The 15,950-nt window shown below is 54.1% G+C and overlaps 1 protein-coding gene across 1 annotated transcript in view; it reads left to right on the forward strand.

Annotated features, from left to right (window-relative positions):
• The window catches only part of MAPKAPK3 (MAPK activated protein kinase 3), a 29,562-nt gene extending 16,208 nt beyond the window's left edge, over positions 1-13,354 (forward strand). The window contains exons 3-11 of the mRNA XM_069473667.1: positions 4,256-4,395; positions 5,975-6,039; positions 6,506-6,585; positions 8,364-8,487; positions 9,679-9,754; positions 10,099-10,223; positions 10,714-10,799; positions 11,107-11,187; positions 11,919-13,354. Of these exons, the coding sequence (XP_069329768.1) occupies positions 4,256-4,395; positions 5,975-6,039; positions 6,506-6,585; positions 8,364-8,487; positions 9,679-9,754; positions 10,099-10,223; positions 10,714-10,799; positions 11,107-11,187; positions 11,919-12,071 (930 nt within the window). The 3' untranslated portion in view covers positions 12,072-13,354. The remainder of the gene's footprint in view (positions 1-4,255; positions 4,396-5,974; positions 6,040-6,505; positions 6,586-8,363; positions 8,488-9,678; positions 9,755-10,098; positions 10,224-10,713; positions 10,800-11,106; positions 11,188-11,918) is intronic.
• The last annotated feature ends 2,596 nt before the right edge of the window (positions 13,355-15,950 follow it).

Raw genomic sequence — 15,950 nt, forward strand, 5'->3', positions numbered from 1 at the left:
TGCTTGGGGACAACTATTATGAAGGATAGTGTGGAGTCATGTACCTGTGAGAATGAGGCCAATTTGTAGCAATGCCTCGCAGACTGGAGCAGTCACGATGGGCTCCCTGGAAGAGAAGTTAAAGTCAGGTTCACCAGAGAGGGTAGGTGAGGTACAGGCTGCCCTCGGACTGTGGGAGCAAGTTTGGCCAGGTCGTTATGTCTCCTCAATTTTATCTTGTCCTCATGAGATGTGAGAGTTTCTTCCCTTAATCCCCACTTGATAGATTTGTTCATTAAATCCGCAAATACAGATATTATCTGAGTCAGTGCTGTAGGCCAGGCCCTGGGCCCTAGGACTGGGCCCACAGTCTGATGAGGGAGGCAGCATGGTGCCAGCCTGGCTAGGAGAACAGCCTTGTGATCTAGGACCAGTTACTTCCCCACTTTGTGCCTTAATTTCTCATTTAAAAAGTGGTGATAATGAGTCCTTTCCTCCTAATATTTATAAAGTGCTCCGAACAGAGCCAGGCACACTGACAATGCAATATCCATGTGTGTGTTTGTTTAAAGAGTTATCAGAGGAACAAGCTAATTGCGGGTTGTGAGCAAGTGCTGCACAGGAGGTAAAAAGGGCGATGACGCGGGAGCTTTCTGGGGAGCTGGGATGCTTTCTGTCTTGATGGGGGTGTGAGTCCCAAGGATGTGTGCAGTTGTCAAAACTCATTGAACTGCACCCTTGAGACCTGTGCATTTTACTGTGTGTAAATTATACCTCAATAAAACAAAGCATAGATGGAAAGACAAAAAAGAATGTAGAGAGAATGCAGGACCCTAAAAGTCCTTTTTTTTTTTTTTTTGAGACAGAGTCTCGCTTTGTTGCCCGGGTTAGAGTGAGTGCCGTGGCATCAGCCTAGCTCACAGCAACCTCAAACTCCTGGGCTTAAGCGATCCTCCTGCCTCAGCCTCCTGAGTAGCTGGGACTACAGGCATGCGCCACCATGCCTGGCTAATTTTTTCTATATATATTTTAGTTGGCCAGATAATTTCTTTCTATTTTTAGTAGAGACGGGGTCTCGCTCTTGCTCAGGCTGGTCTCGAACTCCTGACCTTGAGCGATCCACCCGCCTCGGCCTCCCAGAGTGCTAGGATTACAGGCGTAAGCCACCGCGCCTGGCCTAGAAGTCCTTTTTAGACAGGGTGGTCAGGGAGGGTTACTAAGAGGAGGTGACATTGACGGCAGTCCTGAAGGAAGAGAAGGCTCTGGCTGTGGGGAAGAAAGATGAAGAAGCTGAGACTCTGGGAGGTTGGGGCTATGTTCAGGGTCAACTTGAGGGATCAGGAGTGACAGCCTAGGGGATTTCATGGCAGCTGGGCCTGGGTGGGCCCAGGTTCAAGGTCTGGCCCCCGTGATCTGCCCTACAGACAGGCCAGTGGGGCATTTACTATGTTTTCTGGGGACAGCCCTCTCCCCGCCCCTGTGCCTATTCTCAGGGCTTTGGCACTTACAGAAGGACTATTTTAATCCGTGTGAGAAATGGGTTCCTAAATAAAGGCTGAATGGGGCAGGAAGCCTCAAGAGGCTCCACCACAGGGCAGCTCCCCCTGCTGTTCCATCTCAACAAAGCACGGGATACAGGCCCAGGCTGTGAGGCTCTCTGGCCCCGCCTTGGCCATCCACCCCGCTCCTCCTCGCCCTCTCACACCTCCCGTGTCCCTCTAGCCCCATGTCCATCCATCCTCCCATCCTTTGTTTGCTCAGGAGCCCAGTGTTTCCTGCTAGGCCCCAGCCTGGTGGGAGGAACAGAAGCAAAAACATTAGGAGATGTGCAGGGGGGACTTTGCAGAGGCAGAGACATCTGAGTTGAGCCCAGAAGATTCCTCAAAAAGAGGGAGTTGACCCAACGGAGATGGAGATGGGGCAAGAATGCGTGTGGCAGGGACCAGCACAGGCACAGCCTCAGAGACTTGAGGGGGTAAGGCCTGTGTGGGAGCAGCATGTGTATCATTCTGGCCAGAATAGAAAGTGTTTTTGGGCCACAGGGAGCAGGAAATGAGGTGGGAGAGGAAGGCAAGCCCTGGATGCAGGGGAGGAGGTGGTGTTTAGCTGGAGGATGTGGAGAAGCGGTCTGTGGCCATAGGTGGAGAAGAGTCAGAAGGGGAGAGGCAGGGCTGAGGACCCCCCCACCAACAGCATTCCAGCTGTGAGCTCAGAATTTGGGGTGAGATGCCACGGTGGGGCAGAGTGAGGAAGAGGTCCAGGAGCCAGCCTGGGAGGCCTGCAGGGGGAGGCTAGGAGGCAAAGGCTAGGAGGAGAGGGCACAGGGAGGCAGGAGGACTGGGACACCCCAGCTGGAACTGCCTCAGGACATGGTGGAGGTGAGCTGGTGTAGTGAGTGGGGATGACCGAGTCCTCTGTGGCCAGTGCTGTGAGCAGGAAGCAGGTGCTCAGGGGCTTCGTGTGTTCCGGGAGGCAAGGACAGCATGAGCAGGGGATCTGTGGTGTCCAGGCGGCAACATCTGCCCACAGCAGCCTCCACACACACCTCCAGCCTGATCTGGGTCATGGAGCAGGGACCCCAGAGCTGGTAAAGGGGCTTGTTCGCCCCCTGGCTCTCTGAACTCTTTGCACTGCCTGTATTCCAGGCTAGGGTTGAGGGGAACGGCCCCAGAGGGGGAGGACCAGCCAAGGAACAGCAGATTCAAGAAACTGCTGCCTTCCTTTCGCCTCCCTGGGACACTGCCCCGGCCCAATTTGCCTTAACCTAGAAAGCTTGGTCCCAGAGCCTGCCCCCACGGTGTCTTGTGTAAAGTGGCCTGGCCCTCCCCATCTGCAGAGGGCAGCCCAGGATCCTGAGGGTACTGAACAGGGCAGGGGTGATCTGAGCCCTGGCCTTGGGCATCAGCCTTGGTCTCAGCTCTTGTCAGGAAACACTGGCTGGGCCTTAGGTGAGCAACCCTTTTGGCAGATGGCTTGTCCCTGCTATCCCTATTCTGGGCCATCTCATTTCTGGTGATGGTTGGCAGCTATAACCCAGAGCTGAGTTAACCTGAGCAAGGATCCTGCCACCTGCCACCTAGTGCTGCCTTGCTATGATGCACCCTGTAGGGATGACCCTATTAATACTTCGTTTTTCAGAGTTGTGGGTTGTGGCTTGGGGCTGTGAATATTTGCCTGAGATCACACCAAGTCATTGGAGTTCAATCCCAAACCCACATCTCACTCCATCCAGCTGTCATTTCCCTCAACTAGGGTCCTCCCTGCCCCTAGTCTGGGATCCTCACCTGTGGTCTCTAAGCATGGGATGCGGGTGGAAGCTGGGCAGCCAGGTCACTTTGAGATGGTCCCATCTCTCTAGCAGTGGAATGGCATTGTCGCCCTGGCCCTGCACGGCAGCTCCAGGGGAGGCTACAAAGTTACCGTGGAAGCTGGGGCCTGACTGGGCGGTCATGACAAAGCAACTCATTTTGGAAGCACTTTTCTTGGTAGTGACAGCTTTATTCCCACGCCCACTCCTATAGAATTTGAAGTCTTAATTACCTTTTCTCCTGTAGGAGTGTGGCCTTGCCTCCCTCCACTCTGGGCTGGGTTTCCAGGTGATGGATGGACTGATGGACACAGGCCTCGACACCTCCTGCAGGAAGCCTTCCCTCACACTCCAGCACTCTCCTGGTCACACTGAGGCCTGTAGGGCAGATGTGCATGTTAGTGTATCCTCTCCCCTCCCCAGCCTTTTCCCAGCACCCTCCACTTGTTTCATGTAGAGGTGCTAGATGAGGATCACAAGGGCCTACTGTGTGCCACGTGCCACCCTGTATGATTTACATGTACAATTCCCAAACCTAGCCTGGGAAATGGAGCAACCATGTCATCTTCCCTGTAAAAATGAGGTTCAAGGGATGTGTGACCCCTGGCTTGGGGTCCCACATTTGATGTGTGATTTGACTATAAAACCCACTCAGTTCCTACTTTATTTGCTGCCCATGAGAAGGAAGGCAGGGGCTTCTCTGGCCTCTGAGACCTTCCAGGCTGTCAGCCACCTCCCAGGGACTCCCTGAGCTACCAGCCAAGCTGCTTGAGCCCAGGGCTGACCCTAAAGTCCAGAGGCTCATTGGACCACAAGTCAAGGAAACCTGGATTCAAATTCTCATTCTGCCCCGTATAAGCTGTGTGACCTTGGGCAAGTCACAGGCCTCTCTGAGCCTATATGCGCTTGTCTGCAAAGTGAGGGCAGTGGGCTGTGAGCCTGACGCTTTCTGTGCCCACCCACCCGCAGCTCCTATATGACAGCCCCAAGGCCCGGCAGGAGGTGGACCACCACTGGCAGGCCTCTGGCGGCCCCCACATTGTACGCATCCTGGACGTGTATGAGAACATGCATCATGGCAGGCGCTGTCTCCTCATCGTCATGGAATGGTATGCTGGCCCCGTTGGCATCCCTGTGGTCTCCAGGCTCCCAGCCATTCTACTAGGGACTTTCTCTGTTTTTCAGGTGGCAGCTCTGGGTGCCACCAGAGCCCCTGAGGGGCAGCAGAGTAGGCAGCTGCAGGCCCTGCCCATAGAGCTGTGGAGCTGGCCACGAGGGCATTCCCTCAAGGGTGGGGAAGAAACTACAGGGGCTCTAATATGGCCTCACAGGGTATGATTTCCACTCTGTGAAGAGGGGCTGGAAGAGCTGTCAGAGAAGGCTTCCAAGCCCTGAATGTGGATGAGTGGGGGGATTCGGGGAAGAGCAGGACACACACAGTCCCCTCAGCTTTCTCCTTGGTACCCAGGTTTGTGCTCCCATGGTCCCACTGGGTGCTGGGTGATCAGGGCCTAGAACTCAGAGCCAGTGGTCTTCTCTACACTAGGCTTCTCCCACTAGCACTATGTCTCAGCCCCAGTCTTCTGTAGACCTTGGGCCTGCCGTCTAGGCCCCCAGCTCCTCCCTGTCTGCCTTTCAAGTCCCTCCTACCTCCGCAGGTTAGCCAGCTCTTCAGATTTGGGATTCACATCCTGGCTGTGCCACCCACTAGTTGTGTGACCAGGGGCGGCAGCTGCTAGTCTCTCTGAATCTCTGTAACTCACATGTAAAATTGGAGGAAGAGCTTTTTTTTTTTTTTTTTTTTTAAGACAGAGTCTCGCTCTGTTGCCTGGGCTAGAGTGCCGTGGCATCAGCCTAGCTCACAGCAACCTCAAACTCCTGGGCTCAAGTGATTCTCCTGCCTCGTCTTCTCGAGTAGCTGGGACTACAGGCATGCACCACCATGCCTGGCTAATTTTTTCTATTTTTAGCTGCCTGGCTAATTTTTTTCTATTTTTAGTAGAGATGGGGTCTGGCTCTTGCTCAGGCTGGTCTCGAGCTCCTGATCTCAAGTGATCCTCCCGCCTTGACCTCCCAGAGAGCTAGGATTACAGGCGTGAGCCACCATGCCCAGCCTGGAGGAAGATCTTAATGTAGCATTTATGCTGTGCTCGACACCATCCTAAGTGTCCCATGTGTATCACATAGTCAATCTTCATGACTGTGAGGTTGGTGCTAATAATATTATTCCCATTTTGCCAAAGAGATAGCTGAGGCACAGAGAGGTGGAGGAACCAGCCCAGGACCACACAGCAGTGCTCATGCAGGGTGGAGCCCAGGACATAGCACACAGTATGTGCCCAGAGAACAGTGGTCATAGGATGCTGATTGACATCTCATTCCACATTTGGCGGGACTGAGACTTGGATGTGGTTGGGGCTACCCAAGCATTACAGCTGGTAGGGCCAGTGCTGCTGGAAACACAGGGGCTTCCTGGCAGGGATCAAAGCCCACCAACCTCTTCTATTTCTAAGAGTTCAGTTCAACCCATCCAAGCTACAACCCACCATGCACCAAGTTCTACAAAGCATGGGGAGGCTGATAGTGGCTATTCACCAGGGCCTGAAGCTTGGGCCTAAGATTTGGGGCAAGTGCAGGATGATGCTCAATTTCCCACCCCCCTCTGCTTACAGTCACCTTCTCTTATAGCATGGAAGGTGGTGAGTTGTTCAGCAGGATTCAGGAGCGTGGCGACCAGGCTTTCACCGAGAGAGGTACATGCATGCAGCTGACCAGCGGTGGGGTTCAGGGTGAGAGGGATGGACCAGAGTTGCTATGTGATGCTGGGCAAGGCCCTGTTCCTCTCTGTGCCTCAGTATTCCCATCTGAACAAGAGAGGGTGGGACCCAGTGTCCATCCCCTCAAGGGGTTCTGTGAATCTTTGATACCTTGCTAGAGATGGACTCTCCATGGCCTTGGGATGGAGGCCTCAAAACCTCTTGGTGTTGACCAGCAGCTGAGGTGGAGAGAGGTAGCCCAGGACTGAGGAAAGAAGTTTAGGTGGGCTGGGGGCACCCTCGGAGGAGACTGGGGTGTCTGGGATGGGGGTCCAGGTTGGAGGTCCTAGGTAGCAGGAATGCTGGCCCACTAGACTGTGCCAAGGAGGGATGATAGGGTGGATGCCCCCAGGTTGATTGACCTTTGACTGGCATCACTGACCCCTCTCCTCTGTGTGTGCAGAGGCTGCAGAGATCATGCGGGATATTGGCACTGCCATCCAGTTCCTGCATAGCCAGAATATCGCCCACCGAGATGTCAAGGTGAGGCTCCAGGACCCAGGTTGGGGGACCAGGGAAGAGAGTGCTGTCCCATTCCACAAGCCCTGATGGCTTCCAGCACCCACTGGATGGAGGCCAAGTTCCTTGGTCAGCATTCAAAGGCTCTGCTCCCTGGCCCAGATTGTTCTCAGCCTCTTCTCCCCTGGTTTCAGCATACTTACACTGTTCTTGCCAGGTGGGTCTCCTGTTTCCTTCAAACACTGTGTAATCCTAATAGTAATAAGCTGACTGCCTACCTCCAGTCACATCTAGCTTAATCCTCAGCCAGCCCTGTGAGATAGGTGCCATTTCCCATTTTACAGATGAGGAAAATGAGGCTCAGAGAGAGATTAAATGGCTTTCACAAGGCTGTGTAGTTGCTGCACTGGGATTCATTTGTTCACTTGTTCAGCAAGAAATTTTGTGTACACACAATGTGTCAGGCCTCAGGCAGGGACCACCTGATACTGTTGGGGCTTCTGTGAAGTCATAGCCATAGTTCTGACAGATTAGTCCCTCTAATGCCAGCATTTTAAGGGAAAGAAGCCAGTTGCTGGGCACTAGAGGAAGGAATAGAGATAGTTCCAGTTGCTGGAGCTGCTTGCCCTTCCAGTGGATGGTCTTGAGGCTGGACACTCAGCTCTCCAAATTTCCTGTCCTGGGAGGACTGGGTCTTAGAGGTCATCGGGATCAGATGAAATGCAAACTGAGGCAGCTTTGCATACACAGGCATATGTAGTTGAACACATAAGCACACATATGTGAACCACCATCAGAGCAGAATCCGCTCCTCCTGGACCTCTGCCCCAGGCCTGGAGCATTACCCCCCTTGCCTTATTTCCTCCTAAGACTGGGCAGAGGAGAGCTGAGGGGCCAGCTACTACATCAGGTCCATCTGGCTGAATATTCCCAAAGTGTATCCTTTGATTCTGGATATATGTGGAGCCACAACAAACATACCTTCTGAATCCTTGCTTTACTTTGGCTCTGGCTTCTTTTTTCTCCAAGGGGAGAAAAGCTTTCTGCAGAGTAGACTCCCTTGTGTAGACTAAACCTGCCCCTCAGTTTTTATCCCAATACAAGGTCAGATCATCTCCAACAGAACCTGAGAAATAGCTTCCACTAGCTCCAAACTGGAGCTCCATCCAACACCCTGTCCTACCCCAGCTCTGCTTGAGGGTCCCTCCTTCTTCTGTCCATGGGCCTAGATCCTACCTATTCATTAAAAGCCGGTTCCAGGGCTGCTTCCTCTATGTACACTTCCCCACTGCCCTCGTCTGCCAGGCCTCCCTGTGCTTTACAGCCAGCAAAATTGCTTCTGTGCAGCCCTCGGGGTCTGAGCAGTCAGGGCCTTCTCCCCTGAGCAACCTGAGGTGGGGCTGTCCCGCAGGCTTCATTTTGGGCTGGGCGTAGGACATGTGCTTGGCAGCACTGGCTTGTGAGCAGTCTGCCTTCTCCCAGCGCCCTCATTCTGGCATTTCGTGGCAGTGTCACCAATGCAGAATCAGAAGTTCCCGCCCCTAGGCTCTTGATGGCACTTGGTCATTCACAACCTTGGCTAAAGACCTGCCTCACTTTCCCCTCTGTGAATAAAAGTATCACCTTGGTCTTCTCTATATTTGGCACATATTATTGATGGCCAAGGCCCAGGTCTTTTTATAAGATGGACCTGGCTCCTCCTGCATTAGAATGGAGTGGGGGAGTCTGGCTGAAGATCACTGTGGGACTCTTCCGCCACCTGGTCCCTAACTGTAAACCAATGCATTCTCTTCCTGGTCTAGCCTGAAAACCTGCTCTACACGTCCAAGGAGAAAGATGCGGTACTTAAGCTCACTGACTTTGGCTTTGCCAAGGAGACCACCCAAAATGCCCTGCAGACACCCTGCTATACTCCCTATTATGTGGGTGAGTCCTTGGGACATGGTTTGTACCTCCTCACCCCAACTGTACACTGCTGTGGTATGGGACAGCCAGTGGGTTGCAGAAACCAAAGGGTTAAAGCCCAGCGAGGAGGGAGGGGGAGAATTCTGTCTGGATGGAGGCGGGTGACGTGGGGGGCCGGAGGCTGCAAAAATATTCTCCCAAACTTCAGCTTCTGCTTTTGAAAATAGATCCAGGAAAATTCTGGCTGTGGCCTGTGAGCTGAATGACATCACAGCAGCTCTAAATATATATGTGATAAAAGGCTGCCATCAGCTCGGGACGGAGCCCAACTGCGGTTGTTTTTCTCCAGTTTTTCTCTTCCTGGGATTCATATTCAGAAAGTGGGCAGGCCTTTCCTCCTACATTAGAGGGACACAGGATACCAACCACCTGCCTTATGGGAGACGGTTGCTTAGGCCAGGCCGTGGATGGGGCCTAGAAGTGTGCACACACTCATGCTTCCTGGAAAAGCTCCCCACTCCTCTGCAAGTGGAGCCCCGAGATCTGGAAAGGCCCCTTGCCAAAAGTGCCCCGAACCTGACACTGGGCCAATGGCAGAGGACATGTCTCCCTCATGGGAAGTTTTCTGGGAGGGCTGCTGAAGGGGTAGGGAGCCCCTTGAGACAGCTGAAATGGTACCCTGTTTACCAGGACATATTTTACAGTATTTTAGCTTTAAAATCTCTGGCCTACCCATCTCATTGCACAGATGGGAAGACCAAGGCCCCATAGCTTGGTAGCCAAGCTGACAGTGGAATGCAGAGCCCTTCCCCTGGCTCCTCCTTGCCTGTGACCTAGGCCGTGCATTCAGGGAGGCAAGGAACACAGGACACCTGATAGGCTGAGGCCCTCTCACCTATGGCAGGACCCCATCAAGCTCTGGACTGGCCTTCTTCCCTTCTCTTCCCTCGCCAAGGTTGAGACTGGCAGAGGGGCTCGGGGCCCAAAGGAGCTAGGGGGCTGTCTGAAAGTGGTTTATTTTTTTCTGGGAGCTGTTTCTCCTCCCCCACCTTCACACACATGCTGCCTTCCCAGAAGGTGCTAGACACCAGTCTGCTCTGCCCCACCTCCCAGCCTGGGCACCTGCTTCCCACCTAGCCCAGGCTTCAGGCTCCTGGCTGGGCTCCAAGACCCTTGGGGCTGAGAGCCCTCCTGTGCCCTCTACCCTGGCAGCCCCTGAGGTCCTGGGTCCAGAGAAGTATGACAAGTCATGCGACATGTGGTCCCTGGGTGTCATCATGTACATCCTGTGAGTACCATCCCCACTCTCTTCCTCCACCTCCTCTCCCCACCCCCTTATGCACCCTCAGTGCCACTTCCGCCTACATCTGGGTAAGGGGCTTGTGTGTATCACTCCTCATGCAGGCTGCCCTTCCCTTCCGGTCATGGGATACTACTCCTTCAGGCTGTCTGAGGGTCTCCCCATGCCAAGGGCTGATGGCATTCCTGGGATGTGTCTGGGAATCTGGAGGGCTGGTACTATTGTCATGGTGTCTGGCTGCCTGTCCTCCCAGTCAGGGCCTTGGGGTAGAGAATGGGTCTGCCCTGGCACTGCCCCTCACCTCATGCTGAATGACCTCCTCCCTCCCCCAGCCTGTGTGGCTTCCCACCCTTCTACTCCAACACGGGCCAGGCCATCTCCCCAGGGATGAAGAGGAGGATACGCCTGGGCCAGTATGGCTTCCCGAATCCTGAGTGGTCAGAGGTCTCTGAAGATGGTGAGTGAACTTCTCTGCCCCAGCCTGTCCTACCTCACCCCTGCAGCCTTCATTCTGGGAGGTATCGCTTTGGTGTCAAACTGACCTGTGTTCAAATCTCGGCTGCCCCACTTCCCGGCTGTGTGACGGTAGGCAAGGTCACCTAACCTTTTCGAGCCTCTGTTTCTACATCTGCCAAATGGGCTCAAAACTTGCCTCCTTGAAACTCCCTGTAATTCCTTTCTCATTCATATTATCCCCTCTGGTGACCACAAACTAATCTGTCCTATATCATTAAATAGTTATCTATTGTTGCTTAACAAATTATTCTGAACACTTAGGGCCTTAAAACAAGAAAGTTATTACCTTACTGTTTCTGTGGGTTAGGAATGTGGAAGCACATGCAGCCCTTTGCCCTGACAGAGCTTGTGGTCTGTGGGGAAAGGTTGGGGGACTGGCTCTGAGAAACCCTGCAACCTTACCTTTCCCCTCTCTTCCTTGGCCTCCCTAGCCAAGCAGCTGATCCGCCTCCTGCTGAAGACAGACCCCACGGAGAGACTGACTATCACACAGTTCATGAACCACCCCTGGATCAACGTGAGCACCTCCTCATCCTGCAGCAGGCAGGGTGTTGAGCTAGAGCAGGGTCACCAGGCAGGAGGGTGGTGGCTCTGGAGGCCCCAGTGTGGGGCTGGGATGGACCTGTGTGCACAGATGGGTAGTAAGGCTCTACCTACAACCTGGCTTTGCCATTGTTCCAGTCAGACTCCTTCACCCCTCAGTCTCAGTTTCCTCATCTAAGACTGGGAGAAGGGCATGGAATTGTGTGTATATGTGTGGAGGGGGGGCCAGTGCTGTTCAGGTGCCGCCAGGTTCTAATCCGTGGGCCTGGGGCTCTTTTCAGCAATCGATGGTGGTGCCACAGACCCCGCTCCACACAGCCCGAGTGCTGCAGGAGGACAAAGACCACTGGGATGAAGTCAAGGTGGGTAGGCTCTGCCTTAGTCTCCCTGTAGGTTCCAGGGTTCTAGAAAAATGGACTACCAGAGTCTGGATCTTTGGCGCCTCCCCTGTGCCTGGAACGCAGGGTGTTTGTGACTGCTCCAGTGGTCTAACCATGGCACTCCAAGTATTGGTGCACACAACCCATTCAGGGTGACCCTCCTGGCTCATTTCCTCAATGAAGGGAGCCTTTGGGCCAGGGGTTCAGTGAAAGGGCTATGGCCCAAGCTTTGGTCATAACCTTCCTTATAACCAGCAACATTTGGGAGGGTGGTCAGCCTGGTTTTAGACTCAGCAGAGGCCAGGTTTGAGCATATGGGGTAGTGGCTCAGAACTCTGGGGCACCCAGGGCACAATTTCCAGGCCCCAGTGTCCCGGATATCCAGCGAGATGGCATTCTCTGCAGGCCTTGTGGTTCTGAGCAGGTGGAGTTGGTTCAGTTCCCTGTCCCACTTACCCTTGGTGTGGTCCCAGGGAGTCACTCTCCTTTTGTGCCTTAGTGGATAAACTCAGTGTCTACCACAAAGGACTATAGTAAGCGTTATGTGACACAAAGGGCTTGGCTCAGTGTTGGGCACACAGTAGGCACTGGGGCAGCACAGGATGTCACTGCCATCCCTGACTTTATTAAGGGGCTTCCAAGGCAAGAGGGTGATGGCTCTTAAGGTCAGTACATCCTCACCTCTTAGTGCCTCCCATCCTGTCTGTCCCCAGGAGGAGATGACCAGTGCCTTGGCTACCATGCGGGTGGACTACGACCAGGTGAAGATCAAGGACCTGAAGACCTCTAACAACCGGCTCCTCAATAAGCGGAGAAAAAAGCAGGCAGGCAGCTCCTCAGCCTCACAGGGCTGCAACAACCAGTAGCTCATGGGGCCTTGGAGGAACCAGGCCTCTCAGCCTGTGTGACAGACTGGAGTGTGCTGAGGCCCTGGCCAGGAGGGCCCAGGGTCATTCTTGTAACAAAAGGATTATTTTGTTGTGTTTTAATTTGTCACTTGAAACTTCAGGATGGAGGACCCTGACCCAAAACCTCCTTCAGAGCTCTGGCCCAGGCTCAGGCTGAGAGGGTCAGAGCCTAGAGGCTGAGGAGCTGCAGCTGCAGCACCTTTTGCCAGGGTGGCCTGAGTGATGCCTCAGCTCTGTCCTGCCCTGGGGCATGGCCTTAGCCTTCTAGGCCACTGGGAGTTGTGGCTAGGCTTTCCTTTTTCTACGGAGACACCCCACTGTGGGGTGGGCAGATGGGCCTGGCCTTGAGAAAGGCATCGGGCCATTGGTTTCCATGGTGACCAGGGACAGTGCTGCTGTCTGTGACTGCAGAGTAAGTGAGCAAGGGAGGGAGGAGGGGCAGTCAAGAGTCCACCTCTGCCTTCTTAGAGAGCGTGGTCTCTCACACTGGCTGCCCCTCTCAGGTTCACCCCTATTTGGTCTCCCTGACCCTGCAGGGTCCAGTCTGCCTGCCTCCCTAGGTGGTCCAGCCCTGCATTGCTGCAGCCCCAGCCCAGAGGGCACTCAGAGCTGTCCCCAAAGGGAGTCCCTGGGCCCAGCCATTCTGTCACTACCCCATATCCAAAGGGTGTTTTTTCTTTTTTTTTTTTTCTTTTTTCTTTTTTTTTTTTTTAATCTCAATTGAAGGTGAGGGGTATTTTTAACCCTTTTCCACTTTGGAAAATTTCACTGTGACAAAATCCAGTACACTTCCCTTGCCCCTACCTGCTCACCAGATCTCAGGCAGGAAATCCCCTGTCTGTTGCTGGCAGGGGCTACCTTTTGGTGTGCTTTTATGAAAGTGTAGGTTGGAGGTGGGGCCAAGAGGCTTCCCATTAACCAGGCATCTCTTTCTATCCTCTGGGTCAGACCTGAGGGGGTAGGAGGCTACTGAGCAATGCCCCCTAGAAGTCTGGTCTCGCTTGGCTCGGGCCTGCATCCGAGGAGCAGAGAGGACGACCCCTTTCTGGCTGATCCAGGCTTACCCCTCCCCATGCTGCCCCACGTAGCCTCAGGGTGCTGAGTGCCTGGTATGGGCTGACAAGTGCCTGACACCCAGCCTAGTTCCTGGTTCCTGGCCCCTCTCTCACTGGCTGGGAAACCCTAGGCCAGCAGATAGGACAACACTGCTGGGTTTTACATGCAGATATTAATAAACACCATTTTGGCATTTTCCCCTGGTTTCTGGGTTTCTCTTTGTCTACATGGCTGGACAAAAGTGGCCCAAGGGCAGCTGCTCACGCCCACTAATGAATTCACCCTGACTGGAGAGGGTGCCCCAGGCCTGGTAAACATGCCAGGCTGTCTCCCAGGCCACCGCGTCCTCACTGGGCATGGAAAGGTCAGAGATGTTGAGGGATGGCAGCTGCCGCATGCCCCCAGCTCTGTGCCGCCCCTGTGCACTATGTGTGTGACACCCACCCCCAGCCCCGTGTGTGCCAGTGTCTGCCCACAGCGGCCACCCCCAGCTGCGTGCCAGCCTGCTGAAGGGCGGGCAGAGTGCCTGCTGCAGCGCTGAGCTATTTTCAGAAGCTGCCAGATTTCATTTGGCAGTGAGAATATCGGGGAGGGGAGGGGCGGGGGTGGGTTGCTGGAAGACTGTCTTTTGACTACTCCAGTAACAGAGCACCTTCACCCCTCCGGAGCCTTGCAGGCAGCCTCAAGGGGGCTCTAACTGTGGCATTTCTCCCCCAGCTCCTGTCTTGAAACCTCCCAGTTTTCCAAGAGCTTATCTGGTGTTTCCTCCTCCTCCCGCCTTCCCTCAGGGCGAGGGGGAGGGTGTGGAGATGTTAGAAGGCAGGGGGCAGGCAAGCACTCCTGAGATGTTCTGCTGCTCCCCAGCCTGGTGACCTTGGACAAGTCCCTCGGCTTCCTTGGCCTCAGTGTCCCCAACCATGTACTGGCGATGATAGAGCCCACCTCGTAGAGTTACCTGGGGATTTGGGTAGATGATATATGTGAAACACTTAGTGGGGTGCCAGGTGCACAGCTCATGCCCAGCACCCATTAGCCATCCCAGCATCCTTAGCCATCAGAAAAGAGAGAAGTACCTAGAATTGTGAGCAAAGAGCAGTCCAGCCCCAAATCTACCTCAGAGTTTCCACTCAGATCAGGCCTTCTCCACCCCTGGGGTTCCACTTCTAAAGTCCTGCTCTCCAGAGCAGCCTCATGTGGACCTCCTGGGCTTCGGTTCCAGTCCTGGCTTCAAAGTGGGTGGCCAGATAAATTCTAGGGACCCCATGGAGCCTGTGGTTCAGGCCATCTCCCCGAGTATACTCTCTAAGTCTGGTGAAATGCTGGCGGGACGCAAAGGTAGATATAGTCCATCTAGTCACAAAGCTGCAGAGGTACAGATGGATGCCCTCACTTGGCTACTGAGCACCTGCTATGCCTGAGACCCTGTGCTAGGTGCAAGGAAGGCAGCAATGAAAGCTTAAGACAGTGGTCTCAACTCAGAGTGTTCATATCTATGAGGGAGAGGACAAAAGACACAAACATGCACTGAATCACGGTCTTGATGCAGTCTATGAAGGAAGGATGTGACCCCAGGAGAAGGGGGTGTCATGGGCAGTTTAAGTCAAAGAGAGACTTATGTACTCCAGTGGCTGGGAAGGGTGCCTGATAGGTTATGGGGTTGAAGGCAGAACTGCAGTGGCTGAGGCCTTGGGGACAAAGGGACTCTGTGCTCTAGGGCTCTGTTTGTCCCCCACCTCTGCCAGTCTATGCTTCTCCCTGGGGCTGGTCTTGATCCTCCACCTGCACCAGCCTTCTCCACAGGCAAGACCAGAGCCACTGAAGTCCTAGTCCGGAACGTCATCTGCTCAGGTGTCTGTGTGCCAGTCTCAGGGAAGGATTCTTATTGGTCACACTTGGCCCTTTGCTGTTACGGGGTAAGGGATATGGTCCCTACTGTTATAAGGTGGTGAAGGGAGTGCAGCAGAGGCAGTTGGCAGAGGACAGGATGGAAGGATTGTTCCTTTATCTTCCACAGCTGTTTGGCCACTTCCAAGAGCTTATGAGAAGCCTGGCCCAAAGATAAGCCCAGCCCAGGCCCTGGCTGCCTAATCTTGGGCATCAGGTGTGGCTCTCACAAGCCAGGGCTGGGAGGCTAGATGCCTGGCCAAGTCACACTGCGCTTGGGGCCTCAGTGTAGTTGTCTGTGAAATGGGAGCATATCCCTGATAATCAGCTAGTATCAGGTGAGCTAAGAAGCCAAGTGGCAACATGTTCATAACAACTAATCTATATACAGACATTTGCATGGGCTTCATGGTAGCTTCCTTGGGAGCTTTCAGTAAAGAGTTCCATAAGAGGTATGTTCACACATATGCATGTGTGAGTATGTGTGTACGTGTATGTGTGTGTGTGTGTGTGTGTGCAAGAGAGAGAGAGAGAGACACCTCTTCCCAGTGATGCGCCCCCTGACCTAACCAACAGCTCCTGACTCTGTCCTCCAAACCTGATGCTGGCTGGCTCCCAGCAGCCTGCCTCATTGGTATTCTACACCAGCCCCTCTCTGCCCTCGATTCAGCCCCTCCACTGCAGCGTCAGAATTGAGCCTCAAAATGCAGCCTGCTGTGGCCTCTGCGGGGGTCTCATTGCTTCCAGGCCTGCTTGAAACTCTTCCTGGCAGGCATGGAGTGGGGGGAGGGCAGGCCTTGTGTGGCTGTCTCCAGACCTGGCTTCCTTGGGCCAAGCCTTTGCATCCCTAATGGGTCTTCACAAGCCCAGCAGTGTAAAAGCAGCCTGCAAGCCCAG

Source organism: Eulemur rufifrons, chromosome 7, assembly GCF_041146395.1.
Source record: "Eulemur rufifrons isolate Redbay chromosome 7, OSU_ERuf_1, whole genome shotgun sequence".
Lineage (NCBI taxonomy): Eukaryota > Metazoa > Chordata > Mammalia > Primates > Lemuridae > Eulemur > Eulemur rufifrons.